The sequence below is a fragment of the Rhamphochromis longiceps genome, linkage group LG23 (genome assembly GCF_057381845.1).
Source record: "Rhamphochromis longiceps isolate RC_006_pf linkage group LG23, R_longiceps_female_GT1.1, whole genome shotgun sequence".
In the NCBI taxonomy this organism is placed as follows: Eukaryota; Metazoa; Chordata; class Actinopteri; order Cichliformes; family Cichlidae; genus Rhamphochromis; species Rhamphochromis longiceps.
Window position 1 is genome coordinate 24,276,427 of NC_140578.1, and position 19,698 is coordinate 24,296,124.

General features: G+C 40.9%; 2 protein-coding genes across 2 annotated transcripts; both read left to right on the top strand.

Annotated features, from left to right (window-relative positions):
- On the top strand, window positions 1-5,601 carry pjvk (pejvakin). The gene is made up of 6 exons (XM_085397289.1): window positions 1-211; window positions 1,979-2,174; window positions 2,676-2,817; window positions 4,018-4,135; window positions 5,074-5,217; window positions 5,300-5,601. The coding sequence occupies exons 1-6, from the start codon at window positions 1-3 to the stop codon at window positions 5,599-5,601; spliced, it is 1,113 nt and encodes a 370-aa protein (XP_085253415.1).
- A 4,778-nt stretch (window positions 5,602-10,379) lies between these two features.
- Window positions 10,380-19,539, top strand: pwp2h (PWP2 small subunit processome component). The gene is made up of 21 exons (XM_085397726.1): window positions 10,380-10,538; window positions 10,882-10,994; window positions 11,635-11,729; window positions 11,816-11,915; window positions 13,269-13,412; window positions 13,494-13,629; window positions 13,721-13,965; window positions 14,506-14,649; window positions 14,735-14,805; window positions 14,920-15,056; window positions 15,272-15,420; window positions 15,520-15,667; window positions 15,784-15,934; window positions 16,954-17,134; window positions 17,230-17,377; window positions 17,701-17,809; window positions 18,185-18,250; window positions 18,534-18,752; window positions 18,844-18,994; window positions 19,102-19,176; window positions 19,258-19,539. The coding sequence occupies exons 1-21, from the start codon at window positions 10,521-10,523 to the stop codon at window positions 19,421-19,423; spliced, it is 2,766 nt and encodes a 921-aa protein (XP_085253852.1). The 5' UTR covers window positions 10,380-10,520; the 3' UTR covers window positions 19,424-19,539.
- Window positions 19,540-19,698: the final 159 nt, after the last annotated feature.

The window sequence follows — 19,698 nt, forward strand, 5'->3', positions numbered from 1 at the left end:
ATGTTTGCTGCAGCGACCAAAAACTTTGTGAAGCAGGTGGGAGACACAGGGAGGTTGATCCCTGTCCCGAGCCTGAGTGAGGCTGACCGCTACCAGCCCCTCAGCCTGGTTACCAGAAAGAGGAGGAAGCATTTTTGGAAGAAGGACAAGTATGCCTCAACACCTTTCTCACTGAAAGACATCCTGGTGGGCGAGAAAGAGATCACAGCAGGTACATTAATGTCAGAAAATTCATATCTGAGTAAATATAACTAAATTTTATGTTGAAACATGAGCCTTTTCCCTTTAAAAGGTTTAAGATTGGGGAAAAATAAGTTTATTCCACTCTAAGTATTGTATCATGCTCCTGCATTTTGTTGAATATATAAAGACTGCTGTCCACTGCAGCCACTGTCTCTAATTTACATACAGTATTTTTTAAATCTTTGATGTTTTTTCGCTGATTCCAAGCAACCTATGCACCAATGAGCTACACGCCTTAAGGACTGAACGGGAACACATTTGCATAGGCTGAATTTCCCAGAGGAACCCACCCGAGGGATTAATAACGTTTTATCTAATCTAATCTGAAAACGCTTATCTATAAGCTTTGTGTAGGCAAACACCCCAAACAGATGTAACCACGCAACCATAAAACAAGCATAAAGCCTTTATAGTCACGCAACCCACCAAAAACTTTGCAGTCATTGCTTTGTTGCTAGCAGATTGCCATGGTCACCGGTAGTTTTCTCATGCTTGTCTGCAATTGGCTGCAAGTGAAAAAGTGCGACGCAAAATGATCATAGTATGTCTGTAGTCTGTAGTGGTTTTATGTCAGTAAAACCTCAATTAAAATGTTATATGGATACATGGACAAAAAGAAATATAAAACCCAACATATCTGATTTACTATCTGAAAACGTTGTTACCTCCACTAAAGTTTCAAATGAACTTCTGTAGGTTCTAATAATCTTTAGCCTTAATATTATTTAATTATAATAAGTAATGTTTGCAATATGGTCATCTTTAGGTTTCACAACAAATCTTAACTTAGGCGAACTTTGTTTTCTCTAATCATTTACAACCCACATGAGCAAATCTGGTAGCTTGTTATGTTTCTGAGGTGACCACTGTTTATGTTTGTGGAGTAGGAGCCCAGGAGCTTAACAAGCTAGCTAGTTAGCAAGCAGAAAAACATCTAATATGGCTCATTTGGGAGCTTTACTATTAGCTAGGCTAGTTGTCTCCCCTTGCTCCTAGCTTTTAATCCATACATAGATAACCAACTGTTTTCTTGTTATTATTTATCACTATACAGTTCTTCAGAGTATTATCAATCTAACGCAATAATAAAACAGACAAAAAAAGGCTAACAAGCTAATCTAAGCCTATTGCCAGTCATTCTGAAAGCATTTTTCAGCACGTAGCAGCCATGTTGTTAATACTTTCACTGTAGTTAGACAATAATTTTAAAGTAATGTGCAGAGAATCACAACTTTGATTATTTCCGTGGTGAAAAGGACATCAAAGCTGCATTTATTCACCAGCTTAATCTGACTGATAAAGCAATTCCTCCACCAATGTGGTGCTGCCCATCTGCTTCAAGGTTGAATGTTGTACATTCAGAGACGCTCTTCTGAAAATTTTTGTCATAACAAATAGTTCTTTGAGTTCTTTGGCTTCCTGTAGTTTGTTAGAGTGAGACATAAAACATTTTTATAGTTTTCAAGTTTTTGAGACATGATTAATTTTCTTCATTCTAAGAAAAAAAAACAGTTAATTTCTTAAATAAACATTTTAACACTATAAAAAATGTTTCACTGCTGCCACAAATATTCTAAAATGTACTTTAATTGTTAAAGTATATGTTATAAGTATTATTTAACCTATGCATGAACAGATACCATTTTACTGTTGGGACTGGAGTCGGACCTACTTACAGTTAATGCTTACAAAAGCATAAGTTAACCATAATCTTAACTATTGTTTTCTTTTGCAGGGGTTTCCTCTTACCAACTCCTCAACTACGAAGATAAATCTGATGTAGCTCTCAATGGTCGGTTAGGGAACCACATCATCAATGATGTGGGGTTCAACATCAGCGGGTCAGACTCAGTGGCTGTAAAAGCCTCCTTTGGCATTGTGACCAAACACGAGCTGGAGGTGCCAACGTTATTGCGTGAACTCAACTCCAGGTATATGCATTGACAGACAGGGTATAACAGCAGCTCAGCAGGGGCTTTTATCTACATGTGCTGGATGTTAAAGCATCAATATCATGATAGTTTCTCAATACAGATTAGATGAAGTTACTTTGAGGTAGTGCTTTATTAATAATCAAGTAGAAGGATATATTTCTTTAATCAATTATTTATCAATTTGAAAAGTAAGCATAAAATACCCTAGGAAAAGTTCTTAAATTATGGCACTTTGTAAATCGGATATTTCAGGTATCTGCATTGAAGTATTCTCCTTATGTCCACAATAAGTTGTCTGACCTTCGACCTCTTTGTTACACGGAGAATGTGAGAAGAGGGTTTCCCTGTATAAACAATCATGTTATTCTACACCTTCATACATACATACAGGGGCTACATGCAATTGGACAATACAAGCCAGAGATGTTGCCTTGCTTGACTTTAACAGGTGTTAATGAGTTCATGTTTAATTCAAGCTCTCATTTTTTGATCTTCCAGGAAGGTGGACCTGGATCACTGCCTGATTCGTCAGTCAAAGGAGAGCGGACGCAGTGTCCTCTGTGTTGTCGTGGAGAGTATTCGCACCACGCGTCAATGCTCTCTGACCGTGCATGCTGGCATGAGAGGGACCACCATGAGGGTAAAAATACCTGTAGTTGTTTTATCTTAACATCCTCCAGGACCAAGACCCATCCAGGGTTAGAATTAGATTAATGTTTACTGGCTTTTCATAAGTTTTTTTTTAGCTGTTTGATGAGTTTTTTAAATTAAGCTTCCTTGGTAAGATGAAGAAAGAGTAGTTCATGCTTTTACACCTTTACTGGGATACCTAAACTTGTCTTTAAGAGTCTCAGTGATTTGGTGCCAGCCTACTTGACTTAACCTTTAAAGCCCTACACTCTTGATGTTTGGAAACCAACTGCTCTTGAATGTTCCTAGATCCAGCCTCAAAAACTAGATTTTTCAGTGGCTGTCTCCATTCTGTGGAACAATTTACTCTTTCACACAAGAGCTGCCCAATTACTCAACCATTTTTAATGTGTCTTAACGCCCACTCACATCCTGGGCCATTTGACCTCAGTAAGGGTGGGGCTAGGCTTCACAATGGGTTCACCCGAAACCTTGGCTGATTGTGACCCACCTCGGCTCATGTGATTAGATAAAGGATCATTAGGGGGTCCATGACCCTCTTGGGGACGTTCCCATATGGCTGAAAATCTGGGACTCTCCACCAGTTGCTTAGAACTGAAAAAGCTTCTCTAATGAGAGTTGAAACATCTTTAAGGAAACTTAGAGAAGTCCAGATGCTTTTCTTTCCAAGCTCCTTAGACTACGATGACCTTGATGACTGAGAACCTTCACAGATATTTTTAAATATTCTTAAATAAAACTCCTTACTTTCACTCACTGCCAGTTCTAGTTGAGCTCAGTATCCTGGCTTTTACTGCACAAATAGTCTTATTTACTTGAATTATTGTTTATTTAGATAAGTTTTATTGACTTTTATTGTTTATGTATGTGTATTTATAGTTTAATTAGTGATTGTAAATCGTTAATGTATATTTTGGCATAATGTGTACAGCACTTTGATCAGCTGAAGTTGTTCTGAAAATCTGCTATAGAAATAAACTTTATGTCTCTATGTATGTAATGGGGCCATGCTTAAATTCATAACACTTATATTTAAAACAAATGCGTCAAGGGCAGTGAACAATCCATCTCCCAATCATTTACTCAAAATAACGAGCCCTAACTCAATAATTTTTCCCTCACCTAATCCCAAATTCTCCGTTTAACCGCCTTTTCCATGTGTAATTATCAGCTTCCTGCTTTGCTCCAGTTTCAGATTGACGACGGCAGAAACCCCAAAGGTCGAGACAAGGCCATTGTCATCCCAGCTCACACCACCATCGCCTTCAGCATCTGTGAGCTCTTTGTTCGACTGGATGGACGACTTGGTAGGTGGGCAAACCATGCCAATCGTTAATTAGCCAATTAATTCATGTTTATGAGATGAAGCACTTCAAATGGCTTTGAAGTGTCTGACCCTTTGAAGTTTTAGCTTTAGTCTTTAAAGCCTTGCAGGCTAACTGTCACTATGAAAGCAGGTGAACTTATAGTCAACAGGTAAGGTGACAAAATCTGTATGAAGAACTACGTGAAGTGTAAGTGATGAAATAAGTCTAAATGGTCAGAAACAGTCAAAAATGAAATACTCAAAATGATTTGAAACCATAATTGTGAGCCTGCGTGACATTTATTTGAGTGTTTGAAGCTTGTCATCAATTTGGGACGATGGTGGTTGTAAAAACATCCGTTAATTACTGAATTGGTTTGATAACACGTTTCATGAAATCATCTAGAAACAAATTATTCTGAATTTCAGCTGGGCAACGCCTGTAACCTCATCTGGATTTCTGGGACTTTATCTAATGGATAAAGTGTCGGATGGCAGATACTTTACCTGTTAGGCTGCGTGACTCCTTGTGTTCCTGTAGTGAAAATCACAGAGGGACTCTGACACTTCAGTACCAGCTAGTGAACACACATTTGAAGTCTTGGAATGAAGTCATAAAGTGTTTTAAATAAGAATTTAATGTTTTTGAGTGATTGAACACAGCATCCAAGCTAATGTCCAGGCATTGAAGGAACTTTTAGACCAGGTTCAGTCTCCACACTGGCCACCCCTTACTACAACTACTAAAGTTTTTGAAGTGTTTGATACTGCAGCAAGAATAAACTTTTAGCATAGCAAAACCATAACAAATCTTACTCCAGCATTCCATAGACTAAGTTGTTATTAGAGATATACAAAGTCAATAATGAAATTTTGATTTGTTACAAAAATAATAATAAACAACGCACATCGCCTGGTTTTCTTCTTCCTGTGTGTCAGATATTTGTGTGGCTCCGGAGTCACAGGGAGGCTTTGAGCGTGAGCAGATCAGGGAGCAGCTTGGTGGTTTCATTGGTCGCTTCTCCATGGGGCGACTACGCCGCTTCCTCTCTGGGATCATCTACGGAAACCCCTTTAGAGCAGGTATGATTACAGTATTTTTCATTAAATAAACTGACCCATCCTTCTGATAGACTGAGTCCACTGTAATCCAACCCCTGTGTAGATGACCGAACATTCGAAGAGCTCACCCACTCTGACACCTACATGGACGACATGGTGACCGACTACTACGAGAAGGCTGCCAGCATGACGGACATTTCCACCGCTTACTTGAGGGAAAGCTCACATACAAGGGTCAACCTCCTCAAACACAACATCCCCAAGGGCCCCTGCGCACTCTGCGGGATGGGCAACCAACGGCGGGAAACCGTGTACGGCTGCCTGGAGTGCTCGACTGGGGGCCAGAAATACGTCCGGCTGCATGTGGTACCCTGTTTTGATCTCTGGCATAAAACCTTGAGGTGAAAAAGGCCTTTTTTTCTCACAAGTGATACAAGTGCGACTGTTTATCACTCCTGCCGACAGCCTCAACACACCATGTCTTCAGCTGCAGCCAAGTGATCCAGTAAAAGATGTAAACATAAACCTGGTGCTATCCGTACCTTTGTGGTGTATCATTTTCAGTTTCCCACTGGCACCGGCGCATTTCTGCACATGTGCTGTGTGTGTACTGTAGCTGCCAGCTGATTTATTATTAACTGAGCGTATTAAAAATAGATAGGAGGAGGGATCGTGTGAAGGCCAGTGAGGAACAAGTTCCAAGTGTGTCACTGATGTTGAGTTTCTGTTTTAAATTTGTCTCGCTTGAATTTCAGTTTAAAAAATTATTTTTGTTCCTTTGGGATTGTTTTATTTAAAGACATGCACTTCTAACATGCTAAGAAACACAACTACACAAGAGCCATAAAGTCAGCAATAGTTATGTCCTAATCTACTATTATCAAGGCTGTATGTCTTTTTACTAGGAAAATAAGATGTTTTAGGGGTAACATATTTCTATCTTTCTGTTCTTATTTTAACTTATTATTTAAGTGAACACCTGGTTGAACACATCATTAAAGGTACTTGAAACTGTAAAATGCTGTGCCAGGTAGGTTTGGATAGAATTTTTCCCTTAATAGAGTTAATTTGCTTTAATAAATGAAATCGTTGTTTAAAAACTGAATTTTTAATTTACTCAGGTTACCTTTGTCTGATATTAAAATCTGTCTGATGATCTGAAAGATGTAAGAATGAAAAATATGTAAAAAAGTAAGTTCTACTTTCAAATATTTTGTATGGCTTAAAGTCTATGTATGTACATTTAAAGAGAGCCATGCTGCACTTTTTGTGTAATAACAATTTGTACCACAAGATGGTGCAATGAGTCAGTGTAACCCAGGCATGTCCAAAGTCTGGCCCCTGTGGCCAATCATGGCTGTAGGTGGCCCGTCGTTTCTACCTTAAAATGTATTATTAATGGCCTGCAGACAAGAAGAAAATTAATAAAGTGTAATTTCTCTTTTTTTACACTCACAAAATACACACAATAGTATATAGTTTAATATTGATACTGATTTTCAGTAGCTCCGCTGGTGTTTCAGGTATTGCAGAAAGCTTGATCTTTATCTTATTTTTCTCTCCATATGCCAATGAAAAGTAGATTCATTTTGTTAAGGCTTGAACACACCTGATCAGCATAATGATGACTCTCGTGTTATTGAAAATAAATTGTACAAAAAAAAAGAAGAAAATTATTCTTCAAAAAAGGCAAGGAGATGAGGGTTAGACACAACCCAAAGTGAGAGTGAGTGGCAAAGTTATGAGCAGAATCACTGCCTCAAAATTGAATTGTGGCACATCTACTGACATCTAGTGGTGAGATTGTGCACACTGCACCTTTAACCCTCTGGGGTTGACTGATGCACCAGCGTGTCAAAATCACATGACCAATTTAAGACTACACAGCTACAAGATGCAGCAACCCAGAGTCTCCATTTCAACTTGGGTCGACATTTTTTGAATTGTATCGATGGGCCACGTAAAACCAGTTATGATAAAAAAAATTCACGCCATGTTTTTTTCTGAACAAAACCGCGGTGTTTACAGCGGGAAGAACGGAAAAAACTGCGTTTTCTGTGGACAGCAAACACTCTCCGCTTGCGAGTGAAAAAAGAAAAAAACACCCCTTCCCTATTGGTGTTAAAATTTACCATGTCAGCCAATCCAAAAAATTATATGGCAACATGTGACACTTGGTTGTTTCGGGAGAGGGGGACGTTTTAGGAGTGACACCCGCGACGGAAAGCGGGCGATCGAAAGAAAGAGAGAGAGAGTTTTCAGAGCGACATTAGTGACGTTTAGCGTGTTTGGAGGCTGTAGTTAGTGTGTTGTGTAGTTATTGTTTGGTATTGTGCGTCAGATATACAAGTGAATGTCACATTTGTTCCAAAAAAGCCACCAAAGGCAGATTCCAGTGTAAACGCTGTTCCCACATGGAAAACAGGACTGATGCACCTCCTGCTGTCAGACCTGCAGGGTTTGGTATTCTCCTCTGTCTTATACTGGACACAAACTATTTTTCTTTTTTTTTTTTGGACTGGCACAAATAATTTGTGTACCTTCTTATTTGATGCAGCACACCTGATTGTTCTGTAAATAGATTTAAATGGTTATATAAAAAAATGCCTGAGACCTTGATTGCATTTTTAGGTAAATAGTACCTTATAACTTTGTTGTTTGCAAAACTTGTGCATAATTTTTACAAATGTACGATTTCTATTTGCATTTCAAGTTATGAAAATTATTTGTTAAACATGTTTGTGGGTTTTATAGTAAAAAATATAACTTTTTTCTACTCTGATTTTTAATTTTTTGTCTGAAATTATATCAATTGTGCTAATATGGTATGCCAAAATGAAAAAATAACTCAAATTTCAGATATTTGAGGTTGTGCTGAAAATAATGATAAACAAATAATGATGACAAGGCAAGATAAACAGTTTTTAAAGTTGAAATGTAGAGGTAAAATCAAAAGTAGTCAAAAACGGCCAATTATACCCTGGACCTCAGAGGGTTAAATAACACCAGCTACAATATTGGATAATATGTGTTTGTTCAGCAGAACAGTGTCCAGTATGTTGGCTGATATACTTTATTTACATGATATACTTTGTTTATATCCAACTCATGTCAGCTGTGGTTTGTGAGTTATTTGGCGCCGGTGTGCATGGCTCGCCATCCACCGCTGTCAGATCCACTTTAACATTTTATCAATTAATTACCAAATTAAAAAACAACATGTGGTAACTTGTTTTTCATTTGCTGCATACAAATTGAATGCAACAAAATCACATGACCTTTTATCATCCTTGAGCTTAATCCTAGTACAGCATCTAATATAAACACTGTATGTTTATTTAAAAAATAATAATGAAAAACACTCCTTGTAATACATTAAAATCAGCTCAACTTTTATTTTAAAATCCAATCCAACTTTATTTATAGAGCACTTTAAAAGCAACATGGTTGACGAAAGTGCTTTCCAGTGAAAAAAAAAGATAAAGAAAACAACACACATATTTCTGTGAAGGTTCTCAGTCATCCAGGTCATCGTAGTCAAAGGAGCTTGCAAAGAAAAGCATCTGGACTTCTTTAAGTTGCTTGAAGACGTTTCACCTCTCATCCGAGAAGCTTCTTCAGTTCTAAGGTCAAATGGTGGAGAGTCCCAGATATAAACCTAGTGGGAGTAACTCCCCACAGAGGGACAAAAGGACCCCCTGATGATCCTCTAATCGCCTGAGCCAAGGTAGGAAACTGGGCGTGGGTCCCAATCCATCTGCATCTTAAGGATAAAGGACACTCTTTCGAGGATGCCAATGTTCACATTTTGGACAGAGAGGACAGATGGTTTGAAAGAGGAGTGAAAGAAGCCATCTATGTCCACTGTGAGCGACCATCTTTGAACAGAGGCGGGGGTTTACGACACCAACTCTCTGCCATCTATAATCCAGTTTTGAGATCCCTTCCCAGATGCCTTAACGCCCACTCACATCCTGGGCCATCTGACCTCAGGAATTCGCATGATAAGGTGGGGCCAGGTTTCACAATGAACACACCCGAAACTCTGGCTGATTGGGACCCACGCCCAGTTTCCCACCTTGGCTCAGGCGATTAGAGGATCATCAGGGGGTCCTTTTGTCCCTCTGTGGGGGGTCACTCCCACTAGGTTTATATCTGGGACTCTCCACCATTTGACCTTAGAACTGAAGAAGCTTCTCGGATGAGAGGTGAAACGTCTTCAAGCAACTTAAAGAAGTCCAGACGCTTTTTTTTGCAAGCTCCTTTGACAACACACATATTACCAATATTGTACCCGGTGTTATTTAAAAAGCAGATTAACCACAAAGACCTGGGGAAAGATAAAGCCACCTTGGGGAAATGGGGAGAGCAAAAAAGAAACAGGTTGTCATAAGTTACGCATCAGCACAGGTAATGAAAACCACTAGTGAAACACTGCCCCCAGTGGTAAAAGATGTAGTCAAATTCTGCCAGTGTTAATCATAAAAAGTACCTTTAAGATAGCTTTAGAATTTGTTTACTTTATTCTTAAGAAGTATTGCATATTTATTTTAAGCTGAACATCGTGCTCTGGGATACTTGGTCAAATACTGTCTCTGCCAGTGACCAATACTTACATAAGTCTCCCTTCAGAAATCCCATCTTGAGAATAACACGTCGGTGTGCAACCATGCGGGGTAATGGCCATGTGTCTGACTTTAACTTAGATAAATTGAGGGTGTGAGTCCCCAACTGAGAAATAAACTGGTAATAAAAGCAGTTTATTACCAGTGTCAGAGAAGATACTCTCGCCTCCTCTAACAACACTGTGGAGTAATTGCCATCTGAAGGATAAAGACTAAATAACTCTATATATGTGCTATAATGACATCTAGCACATATACTATCTTGCTCTACTTCCAAAATGATCTTTAGTTGCATAAACATGACTGATTAAAAAACATTAATATTATTAAAATAACACAGATAACACAGTCACCTCCAACATCTACATCAACAGTCCAACATTATTTGTCACCATCCAGATTTATGAGTTCTAAAAAAAGGTCTGGCCTATACAGGTGGATACACATGTTATGAAGGGGGGAGCTATGCATGTAGTCAAACCCCTTTTTTATGTTAAAACCTTGTACTTTAACCTCCTTGTCACCAGAGGGCGCCGTGCAGTTTTCCAAGTCAACTCAAACCGGATGTGTCGACTGTCAACAAAACGCATCACACGTGTGGAGGAAGAAGAAGCATGTTGGTCTCACGTTCATAGTCCTGGGATTTATAAAGAGTTAAAAAGAAGATTAATGTGCTGAAGTTAATGAATATTTAGTAAAATGAAGTTTGCTTATAGGGTAAGTGCGCTGCTGTTAGCGACTTTGCTATAGTCGCGATGCTTTGGTAGCGGGAATGCGTGTCAGACCAAACTCCATTTAAAAAGTTTTAGACTTAATAAGTTTTTCGATGTTGGAAGTGCTGTAAACATTCAAGTGTTTTTGCTTTCAATGGTATATCATTCATAATTATTTCGGCTTGTGTATATAATAACAAAATATCGGTTTAGTTGTGCGTGTGTGTCTGTGTTTTAATACAGTTTAATGAATCTGCCTCTGAATGTGTTGAATTCCCACGTTTTGACAGGAACTGCATACACTTGGCTGATGATCAAAAGTAAAATCACTTTTTTTTATTTTGTAGTTTTCCAATTTGCTCGGCGCAGTCTATCGCCAGGGAAATTTGAACTTCTCCAGAGATGGCAACGTTGTTATCAGTCCAGTTGGGAACAGAATCTCTGTCTTCGACCTGAAGAAGTAAGACAAACAGTGGTATAGGACACATACAGGAAAGGGTTATCTGTAAAGTCCTGTCCTACAACATCTGGATGCAGTGTCCAGCGTCTAGATGTTATTGGATCTGCAAAGAGAAGAGTTGCATGCACTGTTTTTTGTGGTCACTTAAAAGTATTCGGACTTTTTTTTTTTTCATGGTGTCCACATTAAAATACAACTGATTGTGCTGCAGTATAGGTTTCAGTGTGCAGGTGGGGTAGGATAATGAAAAAGAAATTATATTTTCCATTCAGTTGCATCTAAAAGTTGTATTTGTCATGATAAATCTACACTGAAGTAGCTTTGCATGATTCTCTTCTGAACCCTTTGCCCTTTTGGCTTCTGTCACTTGACATCTTTATCCCTTCCTGCCTAAAAGCACATTTTTCCTCTAATTTGCCAACTTCTGGAAGCCTGCAGAGGGGCTCCAGGTAAAGTTTGTGCTATTGGTAGGATTATTTTCACATTTGCCTTCTTATTTGAAACTCTGTCTACATTTGCACACATAAACATTTCATATATGTCATAAAGTAAGAAAAAGCATAGTAAGTAACCATTAAAGTCACCTTATCTTAAAAATAATGAAAATAAGACTGATGTGTTTTTAATCTCTGCCCTGCAGCAACACGTCTGAGACGTTGCCGTTCTCCACGACAAAGAATATAACCTGTGTGGGTCTCTCTCCTGATGGGAGCCTGGCGATCGTTGTGGATGAAGGTACAAAATATTTACAGTTAAGGTCTTCTTCAGGACTCGGACGAGAACAAAATCCAAGCGTGTCTGATCATGTTTGTGTCAAACAGATGGTGCAGCGGTGCTGGTCAGTCTCATCACCAGAGCCATCCTTCATCATTTCCACTTTCACAAACCTGTGAGCAGCATCCGCTTCTCACCTGATGGAAGGTAAGGACGTTCAAACTGTGCGACGCATTTTGCACTACTTCTTCTTGGTGTTAGTAAGACACAGCTCAGCAGAGTTTATATGACAGTTGTAGTCGGACGTTTACATCCACTCATCATAGGCGTGAATGTGATGGTAATTTCAGGATTTTAATGATTTCTTTAAACTGATCTTCATCCAGAGTGGAATGATTGTACAGCACACGTCTTTAATGACTTCAAAAAAAGCAAGAACTGGGTGCACAAGTTTAAATTTATTTTGGATTTTCTGTAATTCACATGCACGGTGGTCAGCACTGTTGCCACCATCAGGCCGGGGTGTTTCTGTGTGGAGTTTGTATGTTCTCCCCATGTTTGCGTGGGTTCTTTCTGGGTACTCCAGCTTCTTCCCACAGTCCAAAGACATGCAGTTAGTGTGGTTAGGTTAATTGGTAGGTCTAAATTGCCAATAGGTGTGAATGCAAGTGTGAATGGTTGTCTGTCTCTATGTGTTAGCCCTGCAACAGACTGGCGACCTGTCCAGGGTGCACCCTGCCTTAAAAGGATAAGCGGAAGAGATGGATGTAATTCCCACAGGTTCAAGCACATAGATACAGGCTGTAATGTATACATTCACCCACTTGAATCTTTTAATAAGTGGTGCTGAAGGTTCAGCAATATCTTTTAACTTGACAAGGCCTTTTAATAGGAAGCAGACCCAAACTGTGACCCTCAGATGAGAGGAAATTGGTTAGGATGTTCAGGAACCACCAAGGCTCAAGTCTTTCCAAGGTGAAGTCAGATTTACATCACCATTGACTGAGACGGTGTCGACCAAGAGAGAAGCCCATACTCCAAAATTGACACATTTAAGCGCAACTGAAACTTGCAGATGCTCACATGGACAAGTCAAAACGTTTTATGGTAAGACCAGATAGAAATTGAGCTTGGCCACGATGATAACAGGTATGTTTGTAGGAGTGAATGTGAACTTAAGATGTGAGATTGTGAGATTAAGCTATTTTTTTTTTAAATTAATAAAACAAATATTAAGCTTCTGGAATGGCTTTCCCAAAACCCCGACCTCCACCCTTTTGGAAATTTGTGGACTACACTTAAAAGCCGGGTCTGTGCCAGGTTATACCACTGGATTGTTGAAGGCTCCAAACGTGTCTGATCAAGGTGCGGCTTACTCAGGGACATTTAAGCAAACATGAGTGGAGGTCTCTGTGGATCGAAGAAAATCCCAAATAAATTCAAACCTGTGCATCCACTTCTTTTTTTTTTTTAAGTCATTAAAGACGTGTGCTGTAAAATCATTATCTGGAGAGAACAAAAATTATTCTGACGACTGTTTGCTGCATTTTTAATTTGTAGGAAGTTCATTGTAACAAAGGAAAACGTGGCTCTGATGTACCACGCTCCTGGGAAGAAGCGAGAGTTTAATGCCTTTGTCTTAGACAAGAGCTACTACGGTCCCTACGATGAAACCACCTGCATCGACTGGACAGACGACTCCAAGTGAGTTTGTCAAACATGAGAGTGCAGAAGAAGCCTGTAATTGGACTGGAATACATTGTGATTGTGGCGTTTTTCTTCCAGGTGTTTTGTGGTGGGCAGCAAAGACATGTCGACGTGGGTGTTCGGTGCAGAGCGCTGGGCCAACCTGATCTACTACTCCCTGGGTGGACACAAGGACATCGTCGTAGGCTGTTTCTTTGAAAAGGACAGCTTAGATGTAGGTTTACTTCTGCTAATCTACATATATACATATATGTGTTTGTAGGTGTGGTTCTGTGTGTTCATCCCTCTTGTGCATGTTTACTCAGCTGTACACAGTGAGCCAGGACGGGACGCTGTGTGTGTGGGAGAGCGACACCGAGCTGGACGGCCTCATTCTGAAGAAGAGCCAGGACAAACCCAAGCTCCCGAGACAAGGGGAGGAAGAGGAAGAAGAGGAGAGCGAGGAGAGGGACAAGGTGGAGGGAGAGGAGGGAGAGGTGATCAGAGGGAAAGTTGAAACCGCCAAAGAGAGAGAGAAGAAGAAGAATGTTCGATACAAGATGATGAGCAAGTAAGACACCTCCAATTTCCCGATTCTTTTCCTGATTTTTCTCTAATTGCAATTCTGATTTTATAACTGCTAAAGTTTACATATTTATTTTTATTTATTAGTTTAATCAGTTAAATCAAATGAGGTTTTTTTTGGGTGCTAACAACTTCAGTATATTTAATGATGTCATATAAGCTTTTACCTTCATATTGTGAATATTTTCAGTTACCGGCCCTTCAATTTCACAGGGATGGATCAGAGTTTTCTGTTTTTGTCTGATTTGTTTGAAACATTTATGAGCTTTCATAACTACATAATTACAGGAAGAATCCATGTTAAATTTTCAGGGCTGGAAAACACATTCTAGCTTTGTTTGGTTTGTAAGAACTTGCTGATTCTTGAGCTTTTTGCTCAGAGGGGTTAGTTTTGCATGCTTACCTCACTATTTTAAGCTCTGGCTTTATTTATTATGAATATCCAGCTCTGTAACATTAATGGAAGACAATGCTGGCATTAGGATTTTAGTGAGATCTAAAAACAGCCTTTTGTTTCCACATTCAGACACTTTTTCAACAAAGAAGGGGATTTTAACAACTTGACTGCTGCTGCGTACCACAAACCGAACCACATCCTGGTCACAGGCTTCGCCTCTGGGATATTCCACCTGCACGAACTTCCAGAGTTTAACCTCATTCACTCCCTGAGGTGAGGGAAAAGCTGTGGTTGGGTTTAAAAAGTTACAGGACAGATGTGTTTTCTCATCTAACCGTGTGGATGTGTCTCCCTGCAGTATTTCAGACCAGAGGATTGCCTCGGTGGCTATAAACAGCTCCGGAGACTGGATCGGCTTTGGGTGCTCGCGTAAGAATTTGTTTGTTTTTACGTGTGTGTGTGTGTGTGTGTGTGTGTGCGCGCGCGTTAGCTTACTGGTGTTGCAGAGTAAAACTCAAAAGGTAAACACATCGACTGTTTCAGGGATGGGCCAGCTGCTGGTGTGGGAGTGGCAGAGTGAGTCGTACGTGTTCAAGCAGCAGGGACACTTCAACAACATGGCGTCGCTGGCTTACTCTCCAGACGGACAGTACATCGTGACGGGAGGGGACGACAGCAAAGTGAGTCTCAGAGTGAAGCCTTTAACTTCATGTGTCCATGCTGAGACAGGAGAACAGGGGTGGGAAACTCCAGGCCTCAAGGGCCGCGGTGTCCTGCAGGTTTTAGATATCACCCTGAATCAACATACCTGAATCCAATCATTAGTTCAATACCAGATAAATGAAGACTCAAGGTCTCGTCTCTGACTCCACACTGTGTTAATAAATTCCTGCAGGTGAAAGTGTGGAACACCAACACCGGCCTCTGCTTTGTCACATTTACCGAACACACCAGCAGCGTCACTAACGTCACCTTCACCTCCAGCGGCTTCGTCATCGTCAGCGCTTCTCTGGACGGGACGGTCCGAGCCTTCGACCTGCACAGGTGGGCGCTGGCGGCAAGGACGGGGGTGTATTCTTTTAAAAGATGGTTGAGAATGTATTCCTGTAATGTTGTTTTGGGTTTTTGTTTTTTTTTTGGCAGATACCGAAACTTCAGGACTTTTACGTCGCCTCGGCCTGCGCAGTTCTCCTCCCTCGCAGTAGATGCCAGTGGGGAGCTGGTGAGCGCAGGAGCTCAGGATTCCTTTGAGATCTTCCTCTGGTCTATGCAGACAGGCAGGCTGCTAGAGGTAGGCATCATGCTTCTTTTTAATTACGCTTTTTCATCCTTCCTTATGAGACAGACTAACTTGATTGAAGCTGCCAGGATCCCTCAGATTAACACTTCCTTCCTGCGACCGGACAGGTCCTGGCAGGTCACGAGGGTCCGGTGAGCTGCCTCTGTTTCAGTCCGGTTCAGTCCGTCCTGGCCAGCTGCTCGTGGGACCGAACCGTTCGGCTGTGGGACATGCTGGACAGCTGGCAGACCAAGGAAACGCTTCCCCTCACATCTGATGGTAAATTCAGATCCTTCGTGAAGCCATCAGTGATCGTCTTGTGATTTGGGTGTTTTGTTTTGTTTTTGTTTTTGTTTTTTATGCCGCCACTAGGGGAGGGGGGACAGATTGAAAGATTCAAGTTGCTTTTAAGTTGGTTTTGTTTCTTTTGTAATGTTTGTCTGTTTGTTAGCAGTCTAGCGTCCACAGTTTTTAAGATATCATGTTCAACCTTTTGTGTGACGGTAGATACTACAAACAGCTCAAGCTTATTTCATTTGGGTGAAAACTGCGTCCAAGTCAAGGTCACACCAAACTGAAAATCAGTAACGACTTTTTATGGATCGTCTTCAAACTTCCCAAAAATATACTAGGCCTTGACTACCTAGGTTTGCTATGCATTTGGCCTTGACCTTCATTGTTAGCAAAGTCAATGTTGAAAAAAATTTAAATAAAAGTTATCAAGTGATATATCATATGAAAGGGCATAGAGAGAGCTGTACAACACTTCTTGTTTTTTCAATACGATGCCCTATAATGTCACTGTGACCCCATGAAGTTTTGTAAAATTACACGTGTGCATGAATATATCCTTAAATTTATCTTAAACTTTTTGCAGCTTATAGAAGCCAAAGATTTTAGCCAGTTTTGCTCTGATTATATAGGTAAAGATGATAAAATAAACCATTTTACTATGCAATGTTTCAAGGTCAAAGTTCATGGTCACACGAATTTATTTAAAGGCTTTATAGTTTCCTTTGGATTATAAAATAACAGTCATTTTGGGACATCAGCACTTTCTTTGGCTGAGTTCTACAACATCATGTGACTTCACAGTAACAGAAAAACATTTATACACTGTACTGGATTTTTATTGTTAGTGCTGACATCAGCATAAAACATCAAGTTTCAGCATAGCCCTTCAGGGCGAGTTCTCTCTGTGCTTTTGTTTGTTGTATATGTCTATGTTGTATTCTGCCTCCCTCACTGTGTTTTTTTATTTATTTATTTTTTAAATTTAAATGTCTTTTGTTCCTCAGGCTTGGCAGTGACGTACCGCCCCGACGGTCAGGAGTTGGCTGTGGCCACTCTGAACGGTGAGATCTCTTTCTGGAACCCGCACACGGCCACACAAAACGGCTCCGTTGCTGGACGACACGACCTGCAGACAGGCCGCAAGGAGACGGATAAAATCACAGCCAAGCAGTCCGCCAAGGGCAAGTGAGTGGATGGGATTTGAGCCTCAGGTTTGATTCCACTGGTTCAAATCATCTCGTTTAATGTGACTTTATTTTTTTCTTCTGTCTCTCGTTAAGGTCGTTTACATCACTGTGTTACTCTGCGGACGGGGAGTCTGTTTTGGCTGGGGGTCAGGCCAAGTTTGTCTGCATCTACAACATCAAGGAGCAGATGCTCATAAAGAAGTTTGAAATCTCCTGCAACCTGTCCTTCGACGCTATGGAGGTGCGACCTCACAGTCTGCTCAGCGAGTTTATTTCCATGTCACATGACTGCAGCATACATATTTAATAGCATCGGCTGTCCTGGAAAAACAGATCTATGGTTGATGGTTGAGGGGTTTTTTTTTTGGGGGGGGGGGGGGGGGGGGGGTTAAGGAGACGAGGTGAACCCAAAATAGGAATTTAAGGCATTTTTTAAAAGCGCATGCTAGATGAGTAAACATGGATGGATCGGACGCTTCATCGTGAAAATGTGCATCTTTAGTCCTTGAAGAGGTTTTAATTATGACAGGTTTCGCTTATCCTGTTGTCCTGCTTCACCTTCAGGAGTTCCTGGACAGGAGGAAGATGACAGAGTTCGGCAGTCTGGCTCTGGTGGATGAAGGAGCCGGGGACGGAGACGGAGTCAGCATCAGCCTCCCTGGAGTCAGGAGAGGTACAACCCTCACACGAAGGCTCAGACCAGTTATTATAAGTGTGGAAGTGGTGTGTTTGCTACAAGGTGCAGTGGTCAGAAGTGGTTATTGCTGTGATCGGACTGAAACCGCCAGAATTAAAAATCGATAAACTTTAGAAGTGAGGATTTTAATGTATTTTGATTCATTTAGGTGATTAAGAATTTGACATTTTCTCTGATTTTGACCTTGAGTTGATCTTGACTTTATGATATAATTTTGGCAGCCCTCCATGTAATTAAGTAATTGTATTTTGTTAGGATCATGAGGCCTTTTACAAAAAAGTCTCTTGTGCCTTATTCACTGATGTTTTTGAATCGACCCTCACTGATTCTTGTGTCTGCTCATCCTTAAAGGTGACATGAGTTCTCGTCACTTCAAACCTGAGATCAGAGTGAGCTCGCTGCGGTTCTCCCCTACTGGTAGGTGACAGAATTACAGCTTGGAGCATGGTTTCAAAATGTTATCCTGTGAACACTGGATGATGGAAGACAACACTGATGTTGTCCTTCATGATGTTGATGTTGTCCGTCATCACAGCAGTTTTTCATGTTGTTTGCTGTTCCCATTACGGTGTTTGAATCTCGTGCAGCAAACTTCGCTGGACAGCAGCAGACACGTTTATGAAGCATGTATGAAAAGCATGCGTCCCGTTACAGACGAGCTTTGTCGGCCGGTTAGTCAAGTTGTTCTCCTCCTCCTCAGGTCGCAGTTGGGCGGCCACCACCACTGAGGGCCTGCTGGTCTACTCCCTTGACGGGTCACTGGTCTTCGACCCGTACGACCTGGACCTAGACGTGACACCGGCCAGCATACGCAAACAGCTGCGCCTTCAGGAGTGGGCGTCGGCCATAGTCCTGGCGTTCAGACTCAACGAAAAAGCCCTCAAGCAGGAAGTGTTGGAGAAGGTCCCACATGAGCAGAGTGAGTGAATTTCACCTTATTTAACATTTTGAGTTCCCTTTTTCACTTGGAAACGCCCGAGTGATGTGAGTTGTGTGTCCTTCTGGCCTAGTCTCGGTGGTTTGCGGCTCTCTTCCTGACATTTATGTCGAGAAGCTGCTGGGTTTCATCGCCACGTGTTTGGAGAAGTCGGGCCACTTGCAGTTCTATATGACCTGGGCACAGAACCTGCTCATGCTGCACGGACAGAAACTGAAGAACAGGTGTGTCCTCAGGCTCTCATTCACATCACAGATTCAGTTCAGCATGACTGTAAGTGAACAGAAGATGACAGCAACAAATTTTTCAATGCATCTGCTTTGGCATGCAGGTCTGGAGCCATCCTGCCCACGCTGCAGGCGCTACAGAAGAGCATCCAGAGGCACTTCGACGACCTCTCCAAGCTGTAAGTTACAGATCCTCTGAAATGTTGTGCCTTTGCCCAGATACAGCTTAACAGATCTGAATGTGTGCTTTGTTTGTGTAGCTGCGACTTCAACATGTACAACATCCGCTATGCCGTGGCCCTCTCAAAGCAAAGAGGCTTAAAGAGGGCGGCTGAGGAGGAGACAGAGGACCAGGAGGAGGAGGATGAAGAGCTGTCTGAGGAGATGAGCGAGGCTTCTTTAGAGGATGCAGAAATGATGCTGTAGGGCCACCTCAGTGCCACAGCATGACACATGTTGAACTGTAAAAGAAAAACAGATTTTTGTGTACTTGGATGTGATGTTTTAGAGTTCTTTTATAATTAAATTCATATATAACTGTGGATGGTTTTATTTGGTTTAATGAAATGTCACCCTGTATGATTATAATTATTATTATTATTGATTTCTTTTTTGTTAGCGTATATATAGAACATTTATAAGCAAATGTTATTTACATTATTATGCAAAGGTCTTGGACGTCTCCATATTTTTTCTAGGAA

Bases quoted from the DNA above. Each gene is read 5' to 3' on its own strand.
- pjvk (XM_085397289.1), top strand. From the start codon at position 1: ATGTTTGCTGCAGCGACCAAAAACTTTGTGAAGCAGGTGGGAGACACA. The intron at 212-1,978 runs GTACATTAATGT...TTTCTTTTGCAG, and splicing joins CGAGAAAGAGATCACAGCAG to GGGTTTCCTCTTACCAACTC. The intron at 4,136-5,073 runs GTAGGTGGGCAA...CCTGTGTGTCAG, and splicing joins TCGACTGGATGGACGACTTG to ATATTTGTGTGGCTCCGGAG.
- pwp2h (XM_085397726.1), top strand. The intron at 13,630-13,720 runs GTAGGTTTACTT...ATGTTTACTCAG, and splicing joins TTGAAAAGGACAGCTTAGAT to CTGTACACAGTGAGCCAGGA. The intron at 18,251-18,533 runs GTAGGTGACAGA...CCTCCTCCTCAG, and splicing joins GCTGCGGTTCTCCCCTACTG to GTCGCAGTTGGGCGGCCACC.